The sequence below is a fragment of the Nicotiana tabacum genome, chromosome 5 (assembly GCF_000715075.1).
Source record: "Nicotiana tabacum cultivar K326 chromosome 5, ASM71507v2, whole genome shotgun sequence".
Lineage (NCBI taxonomy): Eukaryota > Viridiplantae > Streptophyta > Magnoliopsida > Solanales > Solanaceae > Nicotiana > Nicotiana tabacum.
Window position 1 is genome coordinate 166196376 of NC_134084.1, and position 24045 is coordinate 166220420.

The window sequence follows — 24045 nt, forward strand, 5'->3', positions numbered from 1 at the left end:
TGGGCTGAAACTTCATGGAAGTGTGAAGGAAGTCAAGAGAAAGATTTAGGAACAAACGACGCCTTATTCGGAGTTCGGATGAGTGAGAAAGGGTCATTATGATTCTCTGGCCAAAACATGTCTACTAGGGGATCATGAGTTTTTTTTATTTTAAGCATATATAAGGGGGCAGAGGTGTTTGAAGCTCAGCCAGCCTCCCTTGTGCGTGCTGCCACCAAGCCGCACCAAGTGAGCTACCTTGAGGGGGAACCTCAAGGGCCTGCTTGGGCATCTCGAAGGAGTGTCATAGGTATCCATATGAGCTTGGGAACTTTATGGATGGCACGACGCCTCAGGGCTAGCTTTGGGAACAAAACGGTCACCGGAGGCTTGACGTGTGGAACAATTATCCCCTGGGACTACCAAAATGGTGGATAAAGACCTCCGTGCTGATTGGATACTTGAAGCACCTATCTTAGGGGCCTCATGTGTCGACTTGTGAGCTTGGCTTGGGTTCAGCTAGGCAAGCAAGGGTCCGTTGGCCTAGACGTGCAATTGTGGGGCGACACTGCACTATGCGGGACGGAAGTATGTCGCGAGGGCTATGTTTGGCTATGCCATAAGGCAATGATGGGCATGCTATAAAAGACGCACATGGCAAAGGCCAAGGACTAAAGGTTTCCCTAATTGGGCGAAGCACAAGCTGGGTGCGGACGCATGAGGCGAGTGTCAAGCTTGAGGATTGGACTGTGCACGCGAGAGCGATGCTCAGTGGTAGGCGAGGGACTGATATGTCCTTAGCCAACCTGGGGTGTGCGCATGGATGAGATCCAGCAGATGAGAAATGCCACAACTGGTCAAGGCTACGAGCCTAGACATCAGACATGCGGTACAGTTGGAGCGAGCCTCCTAGGCAAACTTCACCACAGGCACATGATCATGCTAGAAAACCTGCGAAAGAAGCATGTAGTGTGGGGTGACTACAGGCGTCGCACGGGCTATTTGGTGTCTCTAGCATCCGGAAAAATGTCGGCCCGTGACACGTGGTATCAAAGCTTATTTTTGCCATGATACGTTATTTCAGAGTAGAAGTTAAGATGGCGAGTGCATTGGATGTCAGTGCGGAGATCATATCGAAGCAGAGATTGATGTTCATATGCCATCAAAGGGATGTCTTCCATGCAGCGGGCGTTGTTTGTAGAGGGATACTATTAAGGCACGTTTGGCTTGAGAAAGAGCCATTGTGCGACACTGGTGGGATAGTTCCACAAGAAGGGACAAACGATTAGCAGAAGCTCAATTGTTCTTGATTGTGATGATCCGACAGTGTGTCAAAAACTCTGTTAGCAGTTGGTTAGCAGCTTTGCTAAGCAAGGGATGGACGTAAAGAATGTCGAGTGCAGACTGAGAGTGTTCCTTGTGCGGGTTGAATACCGTTTGAACTAAGAGAGTTCAATTGCATGGGAAGCTTGTCAGGTTGAGACATTTTGTTCATGTTAAGCACCAGGTTGGAGCTGTTGGCCGTTTTGAAGAAGGAACTGGACAACCTCAGTTTCTTTCGAAAGTCTGGGCTTCAGTTGAAGGTGATGATATACCGATGAGTCGGGTGGTCAGGAAAAGGCCATGTTTTCCAGGTTGTGCAACCATATTGCAAAGAGTGAGCCGTGGACTATAAACATTGGGCATGATCGTGTAGTGATCTTTCCGAGGATGCGAGCAGCGCATCAGTTGAGTATCTTTCCCGTGGGATAGACTTGTGGACTGCCTGAGGGCATTGAAAAGGGATCTTCTAGAGAGTTGTCATTATGATAGATGCTAGCAGTGTAGAGGTCACTTAGCCATCTAAAGGGTTGTGATGAATGGTAGGAGAGTCACTTAACAACCGTGAAGAAGGACATGTGTGTAGGCTTCTTAGCGGGAATGTGTGAATGTCACAATGGGGTGGAGTCAGCCAGCAAGATTGTGTAAAAGAGCCGAACCGTGTGATGGGGAGGCATGGCGCTGAATTGCTAAGGTGAGGAGCCGAATTCGAAGGAAATAGCGAAGCTTTAGAATTGAGCGGGATTCCAAGTTGGAAGGTGTCATTCTAGAAAGGGGTATACCGAATGATCGGGGACCATTGAGATGGGGCCATATGCGAGGCATACCGAACCAGGAAGTCGTGCTAGCAGTACTAGGAAGGTTCTTGTCTATAGGGCATGTACAAGGTACTACCGGGAGCATTGGGTACTTGCTGAGGAAGTGACAGTTGGAAAACAAAGAGCTTTGTTCTTGAATGTGGCGATGCTATAACTTTGAGAATGTAGTACTCACCAAGAGTACGTCCCAAAGAGCTTGCTGAGTGCCAAAGGGTACGAAGTAGTGGAGTTGCCAAAGGTGTCATGTTGCAACATTAATTTCCAGAGGCCGAGCTAATATGCCAAGTGGGACAGGTACATTGAGAAGTATCCTCCACATTGAGTGTGGGAGGGTCCGCCTGTGCAGAGGTGTTGGTGCAGAATTGTAAGTCTAGAAGCGAGAGAGTCTTCCAAGGTAACCAGGGCAAGAAAAGGGCTACGCGAGCTATTGAGCTGCGTGAGCTAACCCTAAATGCGCGAAAGGGCTTCATGGGATGTTGAGCCACCAGAGCATAAAGGGGCTACGCGAGTTGTTGAACTGCGGGAGCGGCGCCAGAAAGAGCACACTGATGTGCTTTACCAGTGTGGGAAGAGCTTCGAACGATGTCAAGGCCGTGAGGGTCATGGCGTGGTTGACTAGTGTGTGTCACCAAATAGTTAGTCATCAGAGGGTGCAAGTGCGGAGGCACATTCCGAGCGAACACCGATAGGAGGTGCAGTGCAGAGGCACGCTTGGAAGATACTTGAGGGAGAAGTGTGAGGGGCACGACTCCATGTTGAGAATGGACTTTGAGGAAGTCCGATCCACAAGGACTAAGGGAGCCGGTGTACATCCCTGAGGGGGCAGACTCCGAGTTGTCGTGGGCATTGTTGTGTCAACGGGGACGATGACATGTTGAGTGTGGGAGGATTTCACACCCTGCATTTTGGGAGTCATGCCATCCATGAGTACTGCATGTTGCAAAGCGGCAGGACGAGTGTCAATCACGTAGGCGACGTGTGCTGACGATGCGTTGTGAAGGAGCATCAGGTAGAGGGGCTTTGCATGAGGCAACAACCATCAATATATGGTGTGTTGCATGTCCTAAAAGTTCCAATAGAGTTTAGTGAGGACCTGGGATGAGACCAAGGGTCTAGCCTGCGGGTGACGGCCACGTACGTGCCTAAATGTCACGACGGTAGGTTTCCGTTCTAAAAGGGGAATCTAGATATTTCGGTAGTAGGTCTTGTTCCTAGTATGCTCTTATATATGCTGACCAAGTTTGGCGTCATTTGGAGTTCGTTTGCCTATGAGCTTGACTTCACCAAAGGCAGTGGCATTGTCGTAATTTGCTGAAGTGTCCGAAGGCTATAACTATTTCCACGAGTATGGGAATGGGATGAAACTTCATGAAAGTATGAAGGAAGTCAAGATAAAGCTTTAGGAACAGACGACGCCTTATTTGGAGTTCGGATGAGTGAGAGGGTCATTATGATTCTCTGGCCAAAATATGTCTACTAGGGGATCATGGGCATTTTTATTTTAAGCATATATAAGGGGGGCAGAGGTGTTTGAAGCTTAGTTAGCCTCCCTCGTGCGTGCTGCCACCAAGCCGCACCAAGTGAGCTACCTTGAGGAGGAACCTCAAGGGCCTGCCTGGGCATCTCAAAGGAGTGTCATAGGTATCCATATGAGCTTGGGAACTCTATGGATGGCGCGACGCCACAGGCTAGCGTTGGGCACAAAAAGGGCACCGGAGGCTTGACGTGTGGGACGATTATGCCCTGTGGGCTACCGAAATGGTGGATAAAGACCTCTGTGCCGATTGGATACTTGAAGCACCTATCTTAGGGGCCTTATGTGTCGACTTGTGAGCTTGGCTTGGATTCAGCTAGGCAAGCAAGGGTCCATTGGCCTAGACGTGCAATTGTGGGGCGACACTGCACTATGCGGGACGGAAGTATGTCGCGAGGGTTATGTTTGGCTATGCCATAAGGAAATGATGGGCATGCTATGAAAGACGCATATGACAAAGGCCAAGGACTAAAGGTTGCCCTACTTGGGCGAAGCACAAGCTGGGTGCGGATGCACAAGGCAAGTGTCAAGCTTGAGGATTGGACTGTGCACGCGAGAGCGATGCTCAATGCTAGGCGAGGGACTGACATGTCCTTAGCCAACCCCGGGTGTACGCATGGATGAGATCCAGCGGATGAGAAGTGCCACAGCTGGTCAAGGCTACGAGCCTAGACATCAGACAGGCAACATAGTTAGAGTGAGCCTCCTAGGCAAGCTTCACCACAGGCACAAGATTGTGCTAGAAAACCTGGGAAAGAGAAAAGGTTGGCCTGTAGTGTGGGGTGACTACAGGCGCCACACGGGCTATTTGGTGCCGCTAGCGTCCGGAAAAATGTTGCCCGTGACAGTTTCCTTTCATTGTTTCTTTCTCCTTCTCTTTCTCTATTGCATCCCTCTATTTTTCTTTTTCCTGAATCTATCACATGTCAAGAGCTTTTTCCTTAGAGGTAATCTTTCAAAGTATGAGCCTTTTATTTTGGTCAGTTTTTTCTGTAATATTTTCTTGATTATTTTACTTTCTTTATTGGTAATCACCATTTGTACTTTTGGGTTGTTTTGGGGTTGTTTCTTATTTGATTTTCTACATGTATGTCACTAATTTCTCTGTTTTGCTCGTGCATGTTGGGAAATTTAAACCCAGGTACAAGTGATCTATTCTTGGGATAGATATATAAAAGCTGCTAAAATCGATGAAGCTTTCGTTTGACCTAAATTTCTCTTTCTTAAAATTAAAACTCCCCCTTTTCACTTCCTTTTTGTTTTTTTATTTCGTGACAAATTTTCATCGCTTTTATCCTTATAGTTTCACTCTCTGATTGGTTTTCCCCCTTTTGAGCATTACTCACAAACGCTATATTTATACAAAATATATACCTATAGGTATTGAGTGCCCATCCAATTCTTTAGATTCAGTGGTATCTGCTTAGTTTTTTAAAGCAATTAAAGTCATCCAGTAATTGTTGTGCATTATTTTGTTCTATTTGATTCTATTAAGATAATAGTGGTAGCAAGTATACTCATCTCCAGTTTCCGCCTTGGTTTCTCGAGGATTCCTCAAAATGGAGTTTTTTGGTGGGATCGGAAGGAAAAAAGTATAGTGTGAATAAACATTTCTACTTCCAAATAATTTAGAGGGATTATTTTTCCTTAGAAACATTACAAAGTTATGGTTTTACTTTATCTTACCTTCTCCAAAATAAAAAAATAAAAAAATAAGCAATAACTAAACAATCAGATAACATTATTGAATTGATACTGTAACAATTAGATTCTGAGGGACTCGAGAAATACAATGATTTTAATGCGTAAATAAAAGTTTACGAGACTTTTGATGTAAAAGGGCGCCCACAACTAGGATAGTGAGTCGACTAGCTAGAAAATTAATCTTTTTTCTTTCTGTTTCCACCAGTTTCTAAGTTGTCAATATTAGGATGTGCCTTTTCTGTTTTGTAGGTATTTAGTTCACAAGAGCAACATCTGCACTCAATGTGATGTCTGAAAACATTGACAAGAAGCTATATTTTTTTGCAGCCAGATATGTGCTATCAATTGTAATTTTCACTTTGCAATGGTTATGGATTTGCTGGTGAGGTAAAATAGTCTTTCTTATTGTTTCTTGTACTGCATTTTTAAGCCATGATTTTTTTTTTCCTATGATACTTCTTAGATTTGCAGCTTCAAGATATGCTATTATCTTTTTTTGAGAAATCTATTGAGCAGTGAGCAGTATCCCTTTACCGACAATCCTTCATTGTGGATCTTGTACAACTCCGTGATAGATGCTTCTAATTTTTAGCATTATAAATTTCAAAAAATGTCCTTTATCATAGTAAAGAATCTTCTATCTGAAGGTTTTCTGGTTGTCTCCTTTACCAATTAGAGAAATCTGCAGAGGGTGAGTCCTTCCCTGAGTTATATGCATTTATATTGTAACTGGAGTCAGCACTTTTAATTATTTGTAGTTTGAAATGGCACCTCCAAAAGATGCATGTTTTCTAAGTTTACTGCTAAATCGTTTACATTACTTTGTAAGTCCTCTTAACAAATAATTTTGATGCTAATACTTAAAAATACAGTACATAAAAGGTATTATCGTGCAGCCCATGAACTTAATGAAGTTATGTCTTCACAACATAAGCTTTCTGGTTAACTATAAATAGTTGCACATTCAATGTAAAACAAGATAGTTTCACACTATTCAATCATCAACTGTTCAATCCAAAGATATCAAATCTTGCTCCTAATAAAAATAATTGAAATTCATTCTATACTGTGCAACAGATAGAACTTGTTGAATGTGGTTTTCTGTGGTTACATACTTTTGGCTTATTGTGGTAAAGTTTTACTGGGGGTCACTAATAATTTTTTAACAATTATTAATCATTTGCTATTGTCCGTATATTATTTTTGATAACTAGCTAGATCATTAATCTGGTATATTTTTCAAGTACAGATTATTCAGTAGAGGAAGGAGAGCTCATATTTCTCAAGGATAACACAGAAATCATGCAAAATCCCCGGCTCTGCTGATTGCGAGATGGTAAATTCTCCTATTTTGTTCATCTTTATCAATAATGTGATTTGTAATCAGTTTGGTGTTCTTGAAGTTGGGGTCGCTCTGAAATAGTTCTTTAACTTGCAAGAGTTGCTCTCTCCAATGATGCAGCTTAGCTAGGAGTTGAATTCTTCTTTCTGGCTAAGGAAGAATACTCTTTGAGTTCCATGATTTTTTGCTTATTTTTGACATGCATTTTTCTTTGCAAGTTAGGCAGTAATTGGCCAATGTGATATGCTTGATGTCCTGGGAAAACAAAAGAAGGAAGGTTTGTTTGCATGTAATTTCCTCTGTCACTCCACTGTAACATTGATCTGAGTATTTAGCCTAGTTATTTTTTTTTAAGTATGTGACTTCTTTTTTGTATTATGGTGTTTTCTCCTTAGATAATTAGTTTAACTGTGTTTCATGGAGTTTTCCTACTGTGTTTTGCATTATTTAGATAATAGCATAGGAAGCCAGTCAAAATCTACGCAGCTGGTGTGCTTGTGAGCTATATTTCTCTTCCTTTGGTTAGAGCAGCAAAATAGTCTGGAGTGTCATAACAGTGCGTGAAAAGATCTTCTCATAAATGAGCAGATGTGTGCGATGAGTATTAGCTCTTACTCTTGAATCATTGTGTTACGAGTAGAGACATCATTGTTCTTTCAACTACCAGAAATGCATAGACTAACACTTATTTTTAGGAATTTCTTTCTATTAATGTTCAAGGGGTAGGCTGCCACTAATGCTTGCATTACGATAGACTGTCTGCATCACACCCCTTGGGGTGCAACCTTTTGCTGGAGCCTGCGTGAATGCGGGATTCTATGTGCACTGGGTTCCCTTTTTTTAAGGGGTAATGTATTTAGCCTTCTGGATAGAAGTTCAACTGGAATCTTTTAGATGGTTTTTATTTTGTTATAGATTATTTGTGGCTTACTTTTTCCTTTTGCTTCCATTCTTCTCTTTCTTTTTTTTTCTGTTTTGTATGATGATTCTGTGTACTTCCACACCACATTAATTTACTGCATTAAAAAATGGATGAGACTTCAATTGTTCCCCTCGTAGAAGCTTTCGATTTGGTATACATCAGTAAAGTTTATCCTCATACATCTTTCTTGGTTTATAGTCGGTTTTTTATTTTACAGATTTCTCTCTATGCCCATAATTGCTTCGCTTTTGTTCGTATTACTCTTATGTATGCAGTTCATTCCAGATCTTTAACTTGTGAAATATACCCAAGGATCAGTTTCCTCCAAATGCATTACTTCTCGAATCCCTACCCAGCTTAAGGCGTTGAAGGGGGTGCCTACTTGAGATTTGCTGATTTTAGTTCTAATGCATGTTCATATGGGCATGCATGTGTATAGTTGGGTGTTCATATTACATATGAATGCATGTATTTTTGGATGTATTTTGTATAGAGAAGTGGTGGATTGAGTGATTAGAGAGTTGCAAATGATGTGATTGCAAATAGATTATTACATGCATTAGAGTGTATGATAACGTTGCAGTTGATGATGGATCAAGAAAAGGCAGGAATGTATTGAACTTGATTACGGTTTTACCAAGCAAATTATAGTATCAGATTATGCTTTGTTATCATTTTCACTTTGTATTTTCTAGAGCTTTGTTCTCCAAAATGTATGTAAATACTATGAAACTTTAATTTCTCGAACAAAAAATATTTTGAATTGTAGCAATATTGTAGCTGCGCAACTAACAAAAAATTATATCGGGCATGCGCCCGTGCTATCCCATTTAGTATTATACAATGCTAATGTTACTATTCCCTGTAATACTACGTCTTTTGCCATGCAACAATAGACTAGAACTCAATCAACGTTATTAACCGCTGAAATAAATACTCATCACCTTTTTTTATGACGCTATTTGATAAAGCTAAGTGAATCCACGTCCAGTTACTTTAATTAGGTTACAATAACAACGACCCAATGTAATCCCATAATTGGGGACTTTAATTAGGTTGAACTATATTTATTTTGTAGAAGCTGTCTAGTGAATTTAAGACATAAACAAAATGAATTTTTATATTCTTATTCACTATATAAAACTATATTACCATTTCTATTCAAGTTTTATTATAATTATATTTTATATACACAATTACCATTTATGCCACGCTACATCACACTAACGGGTTTTAACAATGCAGTTGAACGGACTTCGGGCGAGATCACCCTCCCCGTCCTCGCTGGCGGAGTGACGCTGGAGACCACCTTCCATATCATGGACCAAGATACAACACTTCCACCATTGACAACCATTAACAAGCTTTGAAGCTTTGAATTCGAATTTGGGTTTTCAAAAAATACTGTCTGTTTGGATTGGATGTTGTTGCAAAGAATTGATAATTCTCTCTACGTCTCTCTCTATCTCTCAATCCCAAATTTTAGTAATGTAAAGCAAAGGAAAAGAGAGCAGCAATTCCACCATTGACAGACATTAAAAAGTTTTGAAGCTTCGAATTCGAATTTGGGTTTTCAAAAATCATTATTTGTTTGGATTGTGCGTTGTTGCAAATAATTAGGAATATGATTTGGAGTTTATATCTCAATTTTGAGGGGTTTTGGTGAAGATTAGACTTGGTTTTGGCTGAATTTCAGATTGAAACTCGAAGAAGAAGAAGAAGAAGAAGAAGACATGACATAGATGCAGAAATTGTATTAAAATTATAACACAATTGTATTCTGTTGTTTATATATTTTTCTTTTATTTATTTAACTATTGTATGAAAGTTGAACAACATTGTATAAAAATTATATTTAAGTTGTATGATATTGTAGTTGTATATAACTGAGTAGAAATAATGTTATGAAAATTGTAGATAAGTTGTATAACATATAATTAGTTGTATGAAATTTTATTTTACTATGTATAAATTTAGATACAAAATATACAAAAGACATATTGTATAAAATTTGTACTTAAGTTGTATGTTATTGTAGTTGTATTTAACTGGGTAGAAATAACGTGTGAAAGTTATAGATAAGTTGTATAATATATAATTAGTTATATGAAATTTATTTTTACTACGTATAAATTAGATATAAAATATACAAAAAACATATTGTTGCATTTGTCTTCCTTTTTACCTGCATTTAACTACTTTAACCAAACTTAATTATACTAGTGTCTGTAAATAGAAAAAAGAATGCGAGTAGAAATTGAAAAAAACCACAGTCAGAAATGAGTAAAATAATTATAGTTTCCAGATATCATGAATAATGTACATAGAACTATCACATCTATAAAAGAATTAAAGTTTCCACTTTGAATGATATCCTAGCAGATCTTTTGACATTGGAGGATAAGATTGAAGTGCAAAACTAATTTGTCGTCCAGTAATCTAGAGGACTGTAAGAATTTGTTTCATATTCATCAGTTTCCTATAAAAAGAAGAGCATGGTCTGGAGGGTTGTATTGTAGGAATTCGAGAAAATGAATGAGAAAGACAGAATCCGGAGAGAATAAGGGAGAGAGGAGAAAAAAAAAGGAAAAAGGTGTAACTAAATCCCTTAATTGAAGGCACTAATAATGGATTGGGAGCCTTTTAAGGCGGAATATATATATTTTATAAACAAAACTTGTGTAGGTAGGGTAATTTACTAAACATGAATATTTAGGGTAATAAAGTTTCCAATAGTGTATAGGAATGAAAAAATTCCTAAACAAAATTGACAAGTTCTCCGTCGAGGTTGGATAATCTTAGTAGCTCAGTTGGTTGACTATCCGAATTTTCACCTTGTTGATGATAGTTTGATTCCCCACCTTGTAACCCCACCCCCCCTCTCTCCGTTTTTCCTTCCCCTGAACCCTATTAAAGAAAATCCGTTTAGGTCTGTCCAAAGTCGTAGATCGCTAGTGATACAATGAGGGAAATAGAGCGATTGAAATGATGCATTTTAATGCGAAATAATGCTTATTTTCATGGTTAATTACTCAACCTAACAACACTTTCCAATAACTATTTTCTGCCTGAATCTTGTCGCACCCCACCTTCTTAAAGGATATTTAAGGGTCATGCAATAAATTCACTACGCCTCAGTCCAAACTAGTTAAATTTAACTGAATGAATTATTAATACTATTAGACTTATTGTTTAAAAAATTCATGGCATTTGATAAAGTTTGACTGATGACAGAATTTCACCACATTGATGAACTGCAAAACGGATCCTATGCAGTATGCAGCCTTGGAATCAACCAAACTCCGTCAATACTTACTGAAGATACAAATGGCCAAAATTTGCACAGACTACAGGAAGGGGCCGAGGGGAGGGGGAAAGGAGGGTCTTAGCCACATATGAAATGGCAAAAACCCCTGAACATTACTCAACTAGAAAACATTAGTATGAGCTTGCATATAATTTAACAAGATCATCGATGTGTTAGCTTTACATATCAAAACTCCCAAATTGGATTTCAAATTTGTCAGCGTATAACATGTCTTGCTAGAAACATTCAGGTCAGCCGCATTTCCAAAATCGCTCCTTCAATCTGTAGAAACCAATGAAGAATAACAATAAGATCAAGGAGAACATAAAATGTTGCAATAAGATCAAATGAGAATACTAGTCAACATACAGTTTGCAGATACTTCACGGCAGCTTATGGTTAAATTTCAGTTCCTCTGTCGATTACTAATCTAATGTTGGAATAGAAATGCAAAAATCTGAAGCAATGATTAAATTTATAATAAAAAAAAAAAGCCAACATGTTTTTAAGAGGGAACTACTAAACGACTAACAAGGGACTCAACCAAAAATTGGGCAAAAAAGAATCTGACACTGTTACAAAGGTCCAAAAAGAAGCTATACCAAATGCTGTAGGTACGGTAGTATGAAACTAATACAACGTGCACAGAAAACTAAGATGACCATCGAGAACTCTTAATCTTCAAATAATTTTCAAAATGACGGATGAAAGCTAGAGCAATAAACTGCTGACCCCCCCCCCCCCCGCCAACTCTCCCCCAGCAAAAAAAATATGTTTAAGATTTCGACAAATAGTGAATCAAGATAGTCTTATAGGCATCACCATGTGACATTGTGGGTTCAGATCAGATGCAAGAAAAGGTTCATTTGGACACACTCAAATGTAACCACCCAACCAACCAAACTAAAGGAAAAGAAACCAACATTTGAGACCCTTTGCTTATGACTACATTAATCAGGACCCAGCATCTGAGTACTAGGAACACCTCATTTGCAAGATCACTAGCAAGGAGAGAAGGAAGGGTTTCAAAGCATAAATCAAGCTAAAAAGACGCAATCAGCCAAGCTAATTTGAAAAAGCATTCTAAAAGCCAATAAGATACCAGAAGAAGTTTACTCACATCTACGATATATGTTACTATGTCCACCATAAGGACCGCGCTCCTGAGACTGCAAGCCAAACAGAAACAACAATAAGAAACTCTATTCTGAGCTACAGCTCAGAAAATGTCAGTTTCTAACATTTCGATCTTGCTTTAATGTTGAAAAGAAAGAGAAATGTCTATAAATATAACTTAGATAGCAGAAAAAGAACAAGGCTGGAAGGTCTTGATTAAAACAATTTGATAAGAATGTACACAAAGGTATACTTTATCAATTACATTTAGAAACTTTTGTTCTTTAGCAACAGAGCTCAATGGCTAGAGCTTTTCATCCTTCCCAAAATAGAATCAAGATATTTTGAACTTCTTTAGACACAGGCAAGATTCAACAGGTATCATCAACACCTTTGGACATTGAACAAAATGGAGTTACAAGGTTTGGAACGTCCATTTACATGCCATTTCTTTCTTTTTCCTTTTCTGGAGAGCTTAAATATGGCCTACTGTTCATACTTTCATAAAAAGAAGGGGGCTGAGAGATCACAAGTAATGTACCTGAATCTCACACTTATGATTTTTGAAGCCATATCAGGTTTATAAAGGAACATGTCAAAAAGCACAATTTTTCCTGTCAATGATGTTCCTGGTCTGGAGGAGCTATCTGATATAATGTGTTGTAGTGTGGGATCCTTCCCCACTACATATCTAGGCCTACCATTGGGAGCATCATACAAATCACAATGAATCTGGAGTGGGGTTATTGAGAAGTTTGAGAAAAGATTGGCCTCCAGGAAAATGCAGTACCTCTCTATGGGGGGTAGATTAACGCTTATTAATAGTGTGTTGGATAGTATTCCTACTTACTTCATGTCATTATTCCCAATTCCAGTTAAAGTGAAGAAGAGGCTAGATCAAATTAGAAGAAACTTCTTATGGGAAGGCAACAGTCAAAGCCACAAATTTCATTTGGTTAAATGGCCAAAGGTTATTTTACCAAAAGGAGCATGGAGGATTGGGTGTTAAAGATTTGGCATTACATAATAAGAGTATGCTAATAAAATGGCATTGGAGGTATAATTTGGAGGACCCTGGTTTGTGGAAATCAGTGATTAATGCTAAACATGGTGTGAGGAACAACTGGTGCACAAGACATAGCAGATCACCTCATGGTACAGGCCTATGGAAACACATATCCAGTTTATGGGACGAGTTCCAACTTAACTCAAAACTCAAGTTAGGAAGTGGAACACTCATCAAGTTTTGGAAAGACAAGTGGCTGGGAACAATGGCATTAAAAGATGAATTTCCAAATTTGTACCTACTGGCAGTAGATCAAGAATCCACTGTAGAACAATGTTGGCAGAACAGCTCTTGGGACCCTCAATTCAGGAGACATTTTCAAGATTGGGAGATAAACGACCTAATGGAATTGCTGGCCAAACTAGCACAGATTGCTGTCAAACCCCAGCTGAAGGACAAACTGGAATGGGGGGACGGGAAATTTACAGTGAAGAAAGTATATGCACACCTATGCTCCAACAATGATCTGATAAACAATTGGCCATGGAAACTAATTTGGGGAACAAAACTGCCTCGTAAAGTGATTTGTTTCAGTTGGGTTGCCTTAAATGAAGCATGCCTCACTCAAGACAACCTCAGCAGAAGGAGTATACCAATGGTGAATAGGTGCTACATGTGCAATTTGGATTCTGAAAGTGTTAGACATCTCTTTTTGCATTGTCCTTTAGCATGTGATATTTGGAACATGTTCCTCTCTATTTTTGGACTAGCCTGAGTCAAGCCTAACAGCATCAAGGAAGCATATGAATGTTGGTGTTCATGGAGAGTTGGTAAATCCATCAAAAATATTTGGGTAATGGTACCTGCTGCTATCTTTTGGTGCATCTGGAATGAAAGGAACCGTAGATGTTTTGATGGGATCTCAACTCCGATCCATGTAGTCAAAGCAAAATGCTTATTGAATTTGTTTAGTTGGTTAAATCAGGCACCTGTAACTAGTTCTGTTCAATTTTTTGATTGTGTCTGCTCCTTAGTGATAGAATAGGTTTTTTGTGTATACGAGCAGACATCATCTCTCTTAATTGTAATCTTTTGCTTGCATCCGCTGGATGCTTTTAATGAATTCTCCTTACTTCATCAAAAAAAAAAAAAGAAGATGCATCCCCCAAAATTGCATGTATTCTACAAAAGATTTGCTTTCGCAACAGAGAGGTATACTACTATCCACATGCAGAATCAAGCAACAAATCTTTAAAAAAAGGTGCAGTTTGCAGGCCATTAAATTGAAAAATATGCAATATACAACAATTAGCAAAAATTGGAGCGCTATTTGATTCGAACTATAGAGAAAGGCCCAATTAGACCAAGGATCAGTAGAAGGATAAAATCTCAATAGAACGAGGTTCAGTTCAAATCGGGTGCTCAAGATGATGAATGCCTCAAGAGAGATAGAAGAAAGAAGATCTGTCTCGATTCTATCTCTATCTTTCGACATCTCATCTCTATAATAGAGACAATAATGGGTGGAGAATCCTTGTGTATTCTACTGGTATAGAATCTTTGTGGAGGGCGGTAAGCACAAGTTTGTAAGAGTGCCACGTGTATATACTATATAATAGAAATGGAATGGGAAATAGCTTGGGAATTCCAATGAACAACTGAAAGCTTGCCATGCAAAACTGTGAACAGTAACAAACACCACAGATCATTAATCTCTATACCTGAAAAGAACTCGGAAAGCTTCCGACTCCATAAACTGAACCTGCCAAGACACATTAAGGAGACAACTTAAACACTAAGACATACTCAAAGAGCAAAAACTATTGAGTCAAAAATTATGTCAAGAACCAGGTAATTGCAGTATTAACCCACCTGGTGACTGGCCACTGCCTAGCTGGCGATAATAGGCAAAAGATGGTGTAGCAAGGGGTCCACGGCTATGTGATAACATACTGAATGAAAGAAAGCACAAAGTCATAAATTACTGAGGTAAAGTATCTCCAAGACACTATCCTAGTTTAAAAAGACGTCCACTAGCAAAGATAATGATATGAACCTTTGGCTTGCAGTTGGAAAAGAGCTTTCTAACCGCAATCGAGAAACTCCAACGGAATCCATACGATGTGGATTATCTACCTGCATAGGCAGAAAGAGGGTGCCTCAAGGATAAGTCTAGGTGTAGACAAGAAGCTAGGAACATAAAATGAAAAAGCAGTATAAATGCAACCAATTTGCAACTTACTACAGCTGAAAGTGGCCGCTTGCTTCGAGATAACAAATACCGATGGTCAATGCCTGAGCCTTCTCGGACAAGGACAATAAAAGACAAACATCAATTATATTCAACAGGAAAAGGGGGAATGTTTGCAATCAATTTGCAACTTACTACAGCTGGGAATATTTGCAATCAATAAACATTAAACATAAAACACATCCTCTAAAAGATGAAAAGAACAGAATTATAAAAAGATAAATACATCCTCTATCTTTTTTTTTTCCTTTACAAGGTAACAGTACGCCCAAACTCCCCTACCCATGACTGCAACAATCTTTTCATAGTTTGATACTCGAACTCCCAACCTCTAGGTTGAAAGTGGACTGCTCTTGCCACACTGGAGCATGCTCACGTGTCTAAATTCTCCATCTTGTTACTTAATATTTATCTAGATTCTCCTTCACCCTCATCCATTCGTCTTTCTGTTTGTCTCAAGCATACTCAACACAAGAATTATATTTTTCCTTTAATAGGGGAAAAAAAGTACCAATAATTGCAGAGGGCATTGTGCTATGAGATTAGCATAGGAAGACCAGTCCAGCCAATTGTCCGGATCGAGAAGATTAAGACTGTCCAAGCACCAGGTTTGGCTCTAAGCTTTCTATTATTTTGAATATACATGTTATTTACCTTTTCAAAAGAAAAAAAACACAGATGAATGGAATCTAATCCCAGCACCAATAAAAGACCGAGATAAAAGGACACTTTGTTACCAATACAAGCATTAGAAGTGCAATCACGATTGCCATTTTCTACCTAATACTATCAGTTAACATTTTGTTTACATCATTCATCATTTCCGGTTCTTAGGAGTTCACTTACATTGACTACACTCCCCCCCCCTCTTTCCTTGCTTTCTCCAGCTCGTTCCTCATGGCAATCATGATGGAAGCTAAACTCTCCCATCAGACATTATCGTGCTACTTGCTTCATTTGATCTGGTGCAAAGGCAGCAGCTAGACTATTTTAATTTCAGGTGATAAAATCTCTGCAGACCATCCCTAAAGCCTGACAAGGCACCAATCTTGTCTCGTGCATCCTCTCACAAACACGGATTCAAATGGCTACGTCCCTCTACTAGGCACTAGATGGTACTTCCAACATCCTGCTTTCTTTCTTTCTTGCTTTAATTTTTTCTTTGAAAAATAAAACAGGGCTCCAAAGTCTTCCTTTTAACACCCAAGGGTGCAGCCTAATGGTAAGTGAGTGAAACCATGAGATATCAGCACTCAAATTCCAGCAGAGACAAAAAAAGTTATGCTATTTCCCTTAGGGGCCTCTATTTAGGAGCAAAACCTGGTGCATTAGATGTCTTGGCAGTTGCACTAAGGTACAACATGGTCCCTTGCAGATGACATTCCGCATTTCATGCCCTTCGGACCATATTAAACATAAGGAGTTGAATAAAACGGAATAAACAACACAAAGTGCATCTGCATTAAGTTCTATTCACATAGGCATTGTGCTACCCTAACACGCCATTCTACTCTAAGTAACTATCTACTTAATTATCAAAATGCCAATGAGTTTTGGGAGGATATTATAGAAAAACAAGTGCATTACACAAGCAGAACATTTGAAATGGAAAGCTAAGTCAACCAATTGTGTCTAATGACGTGAGGAAAAGAAAATATTGTAGAATTGAAAAGTAAAGTATTAAACCTGAATGGATCTGACCAGCTGGCGCTTGTTGTCTCAAGAGGTGCAGAAGTTCATTGGTTGCAGAAGATCCTCTATTGACTCTATGATCCTCAGTATATCTTCTCATGTAATTTACCTTTTTGTTGGGTTCATTCCTCTTCGAGATAGCTATAACCGCAAGAAAGAAATTAATCATTAGAGACAAGAACTCACTGCTGCTATCAAGTGCAATTGTTTAACTCCATAGATTTTGTGAAGTGTACATTGGGCCTAACTCAACCCAAAAACTAGCTCATGAGGTGAGTATTGCCAATATTCGTATGAGGAGATCACAACCCATTTCCTCAACTAATGTGGGACTTAACACACCCCTCCTTTACCCGCACAACATGTCCCAACATTGAGAAACACAACATCAGGGATCGGTGGGTCTAGCTCTAATATCATGTCAAGAAATGAACATTGTGCCTAATTCAACTTATGAGCTAACTTTTGGGTTTGAGTTAGTTCATTTCTTCACAATGTTAAACATATTCTCTGTTTCATTTTACGTGATGGTGTGTCTGAGTGCACATGGATTTTAAGTAAGATGCCGATTGGACTTTTATAATATATTAGTGAATGGAAGAGAAAATTGAAGTAGTGGTTGAAAAGAGGCAAACATCATATTAAAGTTAAAGTGTGAATATTTAAATGAATTTCGAATCTTAAAAGTTGTGAAAGTTGTAGAGAAATGTAATGGTGTCAAACATTTTGGAGCGTCCTAAAATGAAAAGAGAGTCATATCATTTTGGTCCCCTGTGATTGTAGAGCGAACTAAGTTTTTGCTATATACATATTTCTGCACAATCTTAGTGTTGTTATTATGAAGAATATGATCTTTACTTATATAAAAAATATGCAACTTGTACATATGAAAAGGTTTAGAATGCCAGTAATTATTTTAGGTGGGAGAATGAGCAAGGTATGTTCCTTATCTGGCTTGTACATCATCGAAATTCCAACATACTTGAGAGGATAATCAAGCAATTCATTCCCCAAAGATCTCTTTGATCTATATTCTTTACAGAAATAAGGGTCATCAAGGTTTTAAGGCAAAAAGCACACAGATAATCACATCAAACTGTCATCAGATTGATAAATATAAGGGTTTCAAGACACTCACATGGGTCCTGTATTATCTTCACCTCACGAGGTTCCCTTTTAGTAGGAACAGTTGCACGTTTAGTTTGCTTGTTCTTAGGGACGGGTTTGGCAAGAGATACCTTCAAGTTTACCTAAAATTTAATCAACATTAAAATAATCATGAGCAAAGCAATTTTCTCAATAACTTAGCAGCTGATTACTCTAATGCTGAAACCTTGGATCCACTTTCGTTGACTGGTTCGTGACTGAATGCCTCAATGCACGCTAGAGCAGACTCACGGCTTATATAATTGACGAAGGCAAAATCTTTTCTTCTTGAGGAAGCAAGATCTTTTGCAAGAACAACACTCTCAATTTCACCAAATTTGACAAAGTAGTCCCGCACTTTCTCTTCATTCCATGTGGAAGGTAAATATTCAGCATAAACTGATTTAACCTTGACAAAAGCAAAACACTTTCAATCTAAGTATTTTAATCAAATTTAAAAAGTACATTTTAGATAGAGATAGTTAATCTGCTATGAAAGGAAAAGATAAAGAACAAAATAGAACAAATTGAGGCTTCTCTCTGGCACCACTTGGCATTTATTTCAGGTAAACAAGTTGATAAGCATCAATATATTAATTCCAAACGTTTCCAAACTGACCTTTAGCATTTCTTCTTCATTTGGCTCAACTAAAGGCTGCGCCCATGCAACTTTTACATTCATGTTTTTCCCAAAAACATCCTTCTTCTGGAGCTTATTGAAAGCAATCTTAGCTTCTTTATTTGTTTCAAGTTCAACAAATGCAAACCCTCGATTCTGCTCAATGTTATTAGGATTAGCCATAACTGTAACCTTATCGATATTTTCAATTCCAGCCTTCTTCAGTAGATCAATTACCTGTCAAGAGATAAACTCTTTAGAAGTCACTTTAACCCAGAGGAATTACAAAGATCAGCAGCGAACAGTAGAGCTTACGTCTTCAGTCTTCCATTTCCTGTCAATATTGCCTAGGTATATTGTGTCATTACCCTCAACAAGGGATACACTACATTGCTTTCCAGATATCTAGGTTTCAAGATCAAACAAATATGTTAGTCCATTGCACACAACAGCTTAGGCCTAAGTGCAGAAACTGCAATTATCTTCTCAACAGGACAGCACAAGTAAACTTAGCTAAAAGATATTATTCTCTATGCCGTAATTTTGGGTGGAAACTGAAAATTGCATGAACCAAGAATCACAAGAATCGACATCCAGACAGTATGATTTTACCTCAAACCATAGTACTTATGACTAGTACAATTACACAAAGCAAATCTTAAGAATTGGTAGCCACGTCTACTTATCAACCAGAAAAAAGGTATCTGTAACCAATATCCATATAAAGCTTGGTATCCAAAAATAAGTTTTAACTGAACCACTTTCCAAAATGTAGCACCTATCTCTAACCTGTATTAGGGTACACAAATTTACTAGATAAGCTTCCAGCAATCTATTTTTTGGGATAAATATAGATAAGCTTCCAGCATATAAATCTTAAATCATCTAGATTCCTGTAGATAGACTTATATCATACCATCGCACTCTAAAGAGAACAAAATAAGAAATGTTTGAAAAGATCAAGCCAGTATAGCATAACTGGTACGATCGGCGATCGCATAGAAAGAACAGAGAATGAACTCCCAAATTGACATTATTTAAAGCATTATACTGAATATTATAGAAATCATTGGTGCTATACTGCTATTTCTGACTGGTAGTAACATTAGGTGGATGTATGATATGACAAAAATCTGACCATCGTACTCTGCCAAAAGAAAACAACAGCATGCAGCTAAGAATAAAAGTCATGTGCTTGCATTGTGAATCGATCAAACTAAAAGCAAATCCATAGTCATAACTACCATTAGCCACAATGAAAAGTAAGTTAAATATTCCATGTTTTAATGTTAATCTTTATCAGAGGATCCAGATCAACATGATAGATATAATAGATCATAAGATCGTCAAATTCATCAGAGCCCTATTGACGTTTTCAACAAGTTCCCTTTATATACAAGCATGGCCCACCAATATTGACATTACTATAAATCGCTCCAAGTCCTTCCAGGGAAAAAAAAGGCAACTATTGCTGCTTGGAAATAACGTTTTCGTAGGTTAAAGTTGGTGTGCTAAGATCCTGATCTAAAAGCTTACACAGTTCGAGATAAGACATTTTTACTTATTCATTTTAGTTTTGCAAGACACCCTCTAAATTGCTACCTATTTTTTTTTACCAAACACATAAAGAATTTTGGGGATGATTGACGGTAAAACAAAAATCCAAAACTTTTCCTATCATGTTGGATAGTATGAGGCGCCTCATATAAAATACTTAGCTATTAGATTGTAGCCACTTTTATCTATTCATTTGAGGCTTATGACAAAGGATACTTCAAACCACGAGAATTAGCTTTGTTATCAAATTGCAAAATGAGAAATGTTGAAAATATGGGAAGATAAGGCTGAACAGTTGAAACCTGAAAGGTTAGCAGGCAGTCTCTATAATTAATCTTTCTGGAAAAATCAAACTGATTTTGTAAAATGGTTTGGATATAACAGCTAATCATTCTTTTGATAACCCATAACAGCTAATTGTTTATGAGAGTGAAAGAGGGAACACCAAAATATTCTACTCTCTTCATAAAGGATGACAGTAAAATCACATGCTTGCATTTTAAAATTTCTTTGCTATATACATAACATTATGAGAAGCCAAATTTATTTAGAATTAGTTTAATTAATAAGCTTGAAACTTTTGTAGGATCCAGGAAATTGATAGTTTGGTCGAAAAATCCATACGAATCTTGTCACACATATAGATTTAATAGCTTTATGTGTAGACAAAACAGCCACAACCGCACTACTTAAACGAACTTTTGCTCTAATTAGAAGACTACGCATAGTAATTCCAAAACGCATTACCTCAACTTTGGAATATCTTTCTACAGCCTTCTTTGCATCAGCCGCGGAAGCAAACCGCACGAACGCAAACCCCTTGTTCTTCCCTGTTTCACGATTTGTCACCACTATTACATCCACAACCTCACCAACCTCCTCAAAGATTCTCCTAATATCACCCTCCTTTGTCTCCTTGTCTAATCCTCCAATGAAAATCTCTGTCCTCCGCCTCTTCTTCCGCTCTAATGCCTCCAATTCCCCACTCAATACTATTCCTTGGTTCAACCTCAGACTAGTATCTGCAGCTTCCATTGTTTCATCCCTGCTCTGACTGTTTTCTACCAAATTTTGATCCTTACATGAGTCCAAATTGTCACTAGTAGAAACATTAAGATTACCTGCTTCTGAATCAAGAAGTGCAGCTTGAGAAACTGTATCAGCAGTCTCGACAAAAGTAGTTTCTTTAAATTCCAAAACTAGAGGCTCTAATGTATTTTGGGTTGCACTCACATTAGTAGCTTTCTCAACTTCCATAGGATGTGGATTGTATTTCATTGACAGCTCGCCATTAGCTGATACAGCCTTACAAGACTCCAGATTTTCAGTTTCTGGAGGACTAACAGTAGATTTAAGTTTGGGGACTTTCTTCTTTACAATCTTCTTGACAATCTTTTTAACTGGACGAAGGTTACCTTTTTCTGAATGAAGAACTACGTTTCCTGTCTCAAGAGAACCTATATTACCCTTTGCATCCGAAATGGGAAGCTCTAATTCATGTTTAGATACACTAACCTCACAATCCTTCATTCCATCGTTTCCTAAGATATCTTCAGCCGCAACGATAGTACCTTTCTCAACTTCTACTGGATAATGATCGCCTTTTTTTGGGTCGCCAACCTCACCAACTGTAGCAACAGTAGTAGGCTCTAAAATTTCAGTTTCTGATTCAATAATGCCTGAAGAGGTGACCAATGAATCCGAAACAGTTTCTCTGTCACTATTTTCCCCACCTTTGACTGATTCCTTGTTCTTCGATTTGGGGACTTTTTTCTTAACAATCTTCTTGACAATCCTTACAGTCTTTTTCACCACTTTTTTCTTACCAACTCCTACTTTCTGCTCTCCAGCAGCTTCAATTTCCAGTTTCTTATCCTCCGGCGAGCTCAACAAGGTTTCCGCGGTGGTTTCCCCAATATTCATAACCGTGTTTGTTGTTTCAGGAACTTGGGAGATCAGGGATTGCTCACTGATGCCTTTAGAATTGGTAGAGTTGGGAGACAATTCATCGGAGAGAGTGGTGATGACGTCAGCGGCATCGGCGGTGGTGGTGGATGGTGAGGGAGTGGGGGAACCGGTGGATTTGGTTACTTTAGGAATGGATTTTCTGGCGGTCATTATGGTTTTGCGGCGCCACCGCGGCACCGACGCAGCTTTCGGCGGCATTGAGCGGCAGGGGAAAAGACAAGTCACTTGTTTTTTGCAAGTCGAAAAGGTCGCCTGAAGAGGAAACTGGAAATCTTAAAAAGTGCGCCTGAAGGAGAAATTCCGAAAAGGAGCTAGGAATGCCAGGGAGTTGAGGTGAGTAAAAGGGCTCACTTTCCCTGCCAAAGTTGAGGAAAAAATTGGCAAATAGCCACTTTTAGCCATATTATAGTTAGAGTCCGAAACCTAAATGCCAAACTTTTTGGATTCAATATACGTTTCTACTCTTAAAAAATACTTTTTTATATATAATACGGTATTATATCGCGATATACTTTAACGATGTTTCTACTATTAAAGTATGGCACAGTGTAATACCACATTATATATAGCGTGGTGTAATACTGCACTATAACTGTTTGTGGGCCCACCAATTAGTCCCATGCATTTAACTAACATAACTATAATTCAAATATATATAGCGCGGTATTACACCGAGATGTACCTGTTTGTGGACCCACCAATAAGGTGTTAGTAATCTGTATTTGTAAAACAATTCTAGAGAAAATAAAATAACTTAAACAGAAATGTAAACGAAATAAAAAAAAAACAATTCGAGCCCACTGAATTCACAGTGTTTCCTTAAGGAATTTAATCCCCTCCTAGTATCCAAGCTATGGATTATTTCCTCCCAGAATAGAACGAATTACACACTGGTGTAGTGGTACTTCAAACCCCAGTGTTTCAGCAAACACAAAGTTCGGTAGCAAATCACACTTACTGTTGCTTTCTTTGAAGTTAAAATATGCAGAAGAAAGGAGAAGAACTCAGAAAAATAAATTTGGTCCAAAAAATGGACTTTTATTTATAGCCAAAGTTAGGCTGAAATCTGAAGAGGTGCAACTCTTCAGAATGGTTGTTTTTGCAAAACGGCCAAAGAATAAATGTCATAACATAAATGGATATTTACTCAACAATAAAGAGGGAAAATTGAAGGGTAGTTAATTTTCTGTTACAAAAACAGAAAACTGAAAATTGGATAACTGAATTGGATTTAATATTAATATTTATTTTAATATTAATATTTTGTTATTAAACCAAATATTTAATAACATTTCTGTTAATATTTACTATTAACAAATAAATTTGGTCAAAAAATTAATCAATCGATCGATCATTTGACCAAATCCGAAGCAGAATCTGAAGTCGAGCCGAGCCAAGCGAGCGACGATGATAATGGCGGCGCGAGACTTGCCTTCTTCTCAACTCGTTATGAGCTAGAAGAAGAGCAATTGTTTATATACCCATCAAAAACCTTTTCCTCTTCCTATATGGGACAATCAAGGAGGGAAACTCAAATATTACTCAAATATTTCATTTTTCTCTCCATTTTTCATTCACCCTATTTTAAGCATTAATAGCTTAAAACTCCAACAATCCCCCACATGAATGGGGAATGGCTATATTACGGAAGTATGCATGAAAAAATGTGTGATTCGCAAGCAAGGATTAATTGCATTTTGATAAGTAGGTTTCCCTTTGAACTTTCCTTAGTGAACTTATGTCGGATATACTCGATCAATCGGT

General features: G+C 38.4%; 1 protein-coding gene and 1 long non-coding RNA gene across 5 annotated transcripts; one reads left to right on the forward strand and one right to left on the reverse strand.

Annotated features, from left to right (window-relative positions):
- Positions 1-1413: 1413 nt before the first annotated feature.
- Positions 1414-8293, forward strand: LOC107811092 (uncharacterized). Of its 3 annotated transcripts, none has more exons than XR_001653833.2 (4): positions 1414-4598; positions 5605-5742; positions 6605-6691; positions 6920-8293. It is a non-coding gene; the product is annotated as an uncharacterized LOC107811092 (long non-coding RNA). The 3 variants fall into 3 exon arrangements; XR_001653832.2 differs by having other exon boundaries at positions 3370-4598; positions 5683-5742; XR_001653834.2 differs by having other exon boundaries at positions 3423-4598; positions 5683-5742; positions 7895-8293.
- Positions 8294-10810: 2517 nt separating this feature from the next.
- On the reverse strand, positions 10811-22648 carry LOC107811096 (uncharacterized). Of its 2 annotated transcripts, none has more exons than XM_016635964.2 (12): positions 21061-22648; positions 19072-19161; positions 18757-18993; positions 18325-18546; positions 18130-18241; positions 17001-17132; positions 15291-15349; positions 15105-15184; positions 14921-15000; positions 14770-14810; positions 12047-12095; positions 10811-11208 (listed from the first exon to the last, which is right to left on the reverse strand). In XM_016635964.2, exons 1-12 carry the CDS (start codon positions 22477-22479, stop codon positions 11204-11206), a joined length of 2526 nt encoding a protein of 841 aa, XP_016491450.1. In that variant the 5' UTR covers positions 22480-22648; the 3' UTR covers positions 10811-11203. The 2 variants fall into 2 exon arrangements, with proteins under 2 accessions (XP_016491450.1, XP_016491449.1); XM_016635963.2 differs by having other exon boundaries at positions 16986-17132.
- Positions 22649-24045: the final 1397 nt, after the last annotated feature.